The sequence below is a fragment of the Triticum aestivum genome, chromosome 6A (assembly GCF_018294505.1).
Source record: "Triticum aestivum cultivar Chinese Spring chromosome 6A, IWGSC CS RefSeq v2.1, whole genome shotgun sequence".
NCBI classification, from domain to species: Eukaryota; Viridiplantae; Streptophyta; class Magnoliopsida; order Poales; family Poaceae; genus Triticum; species Triticum aestivum.
Window position 1 is genome coordinate 109,968,931 of NC_057809.1, and position 5,005 is coordinate 109,973,935.

The following is a 5,005-nucleotide window of genomic DNA, read 5'->3' on the forward strand; positions in this document are numbered from 1 at the left end:
AGCGTCGCTTCGTTCGCTCAGTGATCCACAAAATGCGTGTCCATGGGGCTCAAACTGGAGCGTCGGTCTCTTGAAAGGTAATAGTACCAAATGTGTTTCTTCTGACCTATAAATGCCTCTCTTGTTCACGAAAAATTACAATCACATAAATAGAAAAACCATAGTATTACGATGTGAAAGACTGAGCATCGACAGGGAGAAGATAGATATGTCGCTAGAGAAAGCAAATGCGTAACTGAGCGCAACGTTAGTCAAACCGCAGCCGGATAACGATGATTGGTTCATCACGCCCAGTGATGCCTGTGCTTCTCTTTGTCTATTTTCTTCCATCTCAGATTTTGGAACCATTTCACTTCCCAGATGCCAAGTGTCTTCTTTGTCTTTGCCTATTATCGTTTGCCCTGTCCTACAATACAGCCAGGCATTGTCGTTCTGAAGGCCGTCCTAATGCCGAATTTTCTTTCTCCGCGAATTATCATGGCCTATTTGATTTAAAGGATTTTCATAAGAATAATGGAGGATTAGAATACTTTGATTTTATGGACGACGATAACTGTTACATGTATGGACGTTAAAGAGTCTGCCCACATATTTTGTGTTGTGTCTAAGAGGACCAGCCCACACGCCTATGTGTAGGCAAAACAATTAACGTCCACATGCCTCTTTTTTTCCTTACGGTTTCTCTCACACGCCTACGTGTGGGCAAAATGCATAAGCCCACACGACCTCTCTTAGCCACCTACCTCACGGTCCCACACGCCCCGTGTGACGGTCACCACGCGTCCCCGTAGTTGCCATGGTCCGGACCTTCTTCAATGTCTGTTTAACTGCAGTTGCCATGTCGCTGAACTACAGTTGTCATGGTTGCTCAACTGCAGTTGCCATCTTCAGGTCAAGTGCCAGATGTCATTTTGAACAACTGCAGCTGTTGCCATGTATGGTCTGGTTTACTATAGTTGCCATGATTTGAAAACTTTAGAGGTTGTCACCTACTAACACTAAGCAGTTACCATGTATGATCTGGTTTACTACAGTTGCCATGATTTGAAAACCTTAGAAGTTGCCACCTACTAACACTAGGCAGTTGCCGTGTAGCGCTACAAAGAGACATGTCAAAACAATATGTTCGGGTAAAAGAGAGAGTTGTCATCTGCTTACAAGCACACTAGAGCAGTTGCCTTGTACACTGCAAAACGCATGGCAACTAGCAGCTTGGGTGTGGGAGAGGAGATGGACGTGTGGGCGAGATGGCAAATGTCCACACACCAGCCCTTGTGCGTGAGTGAAAACTAACGTGTGGGCGAACTGCTAAACGCCGACACACCGGCCCCTCCGTATGGTGAAACGGACGTGTGGGTGACCGGATGAATTCCCACACACCAGCTCAATCCTACGTGGCACCACAAACATGCTAAAATTCGTGCACCCACAAACGGACGCGGATCCACGCGTGTGGACGAGACGACGAGACGTCCACACGTGTGGGCGTTAGTGTTTCTGTTTTTTTTTCTATGTTTGATTGTTTGATTCGATTGAATCCCAGAATCCGAAAATGCTTAGCTATGGAGAAACCAAGAGGTATGCTTCAAATCATCAGCGTAACGCTGATTGGAACACAAATCACACCCGATGTAACATGAAGGTTTCAAGCCCTTATAGACAACATTTCTCACATTCGTAAATGACCAATTAGATGACCAGATTCTCAATCGAAATCCCAAAGCAGGACATTCGTTCTTTCTCTTGTTCTTGATGGCATTGTAATGGAATAACTAACCTATTTCTTCGCCTTTTCGCCAACAGATCTGAATTATCTTGAAAAAAATAGAGGGATAGATAAAATTCCAAGGGCGTTGGATGGCGTTTCTCAACATCTCTCGCGTGCAAATGCAAACAGGAAAAGTTACAGCAGGTGACAAATAAGACTGCAAGGCAAAAGGCAAAGATAGCAGGTGACAATTAGATGATCAGAAGATGACATTACAGCAGGTGACAAATAAGACTGCAAGGCAAAAGGCAAACATAGACAGCAGGTGGCAATTAGATGATCAGAAGATGACATCGTTCGCTATTAGACACATATATGATATAATCATTTTCCAAAAAAGAGATATAATCATGATATTTAGCTCCTTCAGAAGGCACTAGCTGATGAACATTCAGAATGCAAAAACTGGAAAGGTGAACAACCAAAATGATTTTCTAGGCTCCATATACAGTAGTTCTAGTCAATGTCCAGATTCCAAATAGATGTTTGTTCACTCACACAGGTTCCACACATCACATGGTTACATCCATTTACCTAGTTTAGAGTGTTCTAGATATGGTGATGGCTGCATGTCATGATTTCTGTTATGGCTATTCAATATCTTCAGTCACACCGAACACAAATTTCTGCAGTCCACAAAGGTCCCCAAAATTGAGCGTGATTTTGGCAAAGAGGGAATATACAACATCAGAAGAAAATACAGCAATACAAAAGGAGCTAAAAAGAAGGGGGAAATGCCAAATGGTAGGCAACTGATCTACTACTAACACAAGATAAACCTGATGAACCGGTGACAAGTCTGTCAACAAGTCATATGGCACTGGCTGTTTGAACAAATCATGCAGCTGCTGCGACAGCAAACTGGTCCTGGACGTTGCAACGCTCCGCATGGTTTATAGGTGCTGCCAACAATAGTTTTTGGTAGGTATTGCTGATGCCATGGCAGCAGTGCCAGCATCTCGCCCTGTGCTTTTGTGGTAGCAGATTGGCAATGCGGCCGATTACTCCTGTGGCTGCTGCGATGGCAAAGGTGATTGCTGCTGCTGCGATGGCAAAGGTGGTTGCTGCTGCTGTGATGGCAAAGGTGACTGCTGCTGCTCTCCTCGGATAAATTTCTCAGGGAGCGGGTGCGACTCGCCTTGCCACGCCCAAACCACATCCTTGAGTGCGGGCCTTATCTCATTTTTCATCAGTTGTTTATACTCTATAGTGTCTCCATTGGTCTTCTTTAATTCAACTAAATGCAAAGAAGGCGCAAACTCAAAAACCTCTGCGTCAAACTCAAGAATGCCCTTCATTCCTTCCTTTGGTGCTGCCAATTTCAGGACACCGTTTTCTTTCTTCTTGATTTTGAGCTTCAATTTCTTGGCCACTTCATTCAGCTTGGCAAATATAGCCTCTGCTGGCTGCCTAGTGGTAAATCTGTCCTCCCTCCGGCCATACTTTTCTTCAAATAAATTGGATAGGTCAAATCCCGTTGAGAGAGAAATTATGTCAAAGGCATTCAAGTTTGTGAGGCTTGATGACGCTTCTTGGTTAACCTCTGAATTGCTGCCTTCTGTTGATTCAGAGGTTGTGGGCTCACCTTTCTGAACCTTGTCTCTTGTTTCTTGTTTAATCTTCAGTCCATTTACATCGACGGGTTTCCTGTACCAAGCACTTCTCTTTATCCTTGAAACGGAAGCTCTAGTGCTTGGGTCTGGATCAAGAATCTTATACAGTAGATCCCTCAGCTCAACTGAAAAAGGGCGAGGGCATCTATATTCAGCCCTGGAGATCTTCCTATACATCTCTATAAGATTTGTGTCATGAAAAGGAAGGAAACCAGCCACCAGCACAAACAGAATTACTCCACAGGACCATATGTCAGCCTTCGCACCATCATAGCCTCTCCTGCTAAGCACTTCAGGAGCAACATAAGCTGGAGTTCCACAGGTGGTGTGGAGGAGGCCATCTTGTCTCGTGGACTCGGCCAGGGCACTTAGACCGAAATCAGAGACTTTAAGGTTTTCATTCTCGTCCAGGAGTAGGTTCTCCGGCTTCAAGTCGCGATGATAAACACCTCGGCTATGGCAGTAGTCTACGGCACTGATGAGCTGATGGAAGTATTTCCTCGCAGCATCCTCGCTTAACTTTCCCTTGGTTATTTTGTTGAAAAGCTCGCCGCCCTTGGCATACTCCAAAACAAAGTAAATCTTGCTCTTGCTAGCCATTACCTCGAAAAGCTTCAACACGTTGGGATGCCTTACCAATCCCATTATTGAGATCTCCCTCTTTATCTGCACAATTAGGCCAATCCTCGAAACCTTCTCCTTATCGATCATCTTTATCGCAACAGCCTGTCCACCTGCGAGATTCCGACCATAATATACCTTGGCAAAGTTCCCTTGCCCTAATTGCCTCCCGATTTCATAACGGTCCATCAGAATTGTCCTCCTATCCTCCATTATAGCAATCTATCTTTAGAAAGCCGAATAGTGCTTTCAGTGTCCACTATGCACTACGTTTACAGCGGTCTATTAATAGGTACGTGGCCTACCACGACAATATCCCCCACTCTTCACTTCTTCGGTGCTCCAGAGGCCAGGAGTAAAGACACAGATACCGAACCAGTATGGAGCCACCACTCTTGTGATAACTCAACAGGTAAATTCCGGGCCAAACTCCCCGGAGCACTTCCGAGTTTTCCAAGATAAATCCGTTACGGTGTCACCAGCCCAGAACTGCAATGAAAAATAAACAAACCTAATCAGAACAACCATGGAGCGAAATGTAACACAAACGGGGGTCAAGCTGCTACAAATGCACAAGCATTAAAGCATATTCAGGAGTCCATGACAAAATTAAGAAAATCCAGCATAGCTCTTTCAGGGACTGTACTGCCCATCTCATCGTGATTGCAAGCATACATACTCCCTCCGTCCGCTGAAGAGCGTACGTTTGGGTTTAAAATTTGTCCACAAAAGAGTGTACTTCTATCTTCCCAATGCACTTTAAAGTATTTTCTCTCATCACACGGTAATCACGACCAATAGTATTCTATACATAGTCTTCTTAATTTCTACGTGCACTTAGCTCATTGGGGGTTGGGCGATTTAAGAGGAGAGAGATGATGGCTTGCATCTTCCCAATGCAATTTTTAGCCCACTCCATAATTTGTCCTAAAATTTCTAGACGTACACTTCTCACCGGACGGAGGGAGTACATAGCACCGACGGTTAATTTGCCTAAAGAAGC

At 44.6% G+C, this 5,005-nt stretch overlaps 1 protein-coding gene across 1 annotated transcript in view; it reads right to left on the reverse strand.

The window, feature by feature from the left end:
* Positions 1–2,182: 2,182 nt before the first annotated feature.
* Positions 2,183–5,005, reverse strand: part of LOC123132369 (CBL-interacting protein kinase 26) — a 3,891-nt gene continuing 1,068 nt past the window's right edge. Inside the window, exon 2 of the mRNA XM_044552145.1 lies at positions 2,183–4,491. Within this exon, the coding sequence (XP_044408080.1) occupies positions 2,770–4,215 (1,446 nt within the window). The 5' untranslated portion in view covers positions 4,216–4,491 and the 3' untranslated portion in view covers positions 2,183–2,769. The remainder of the gene's footprint in view (positions 4,492–5,005) is intronic.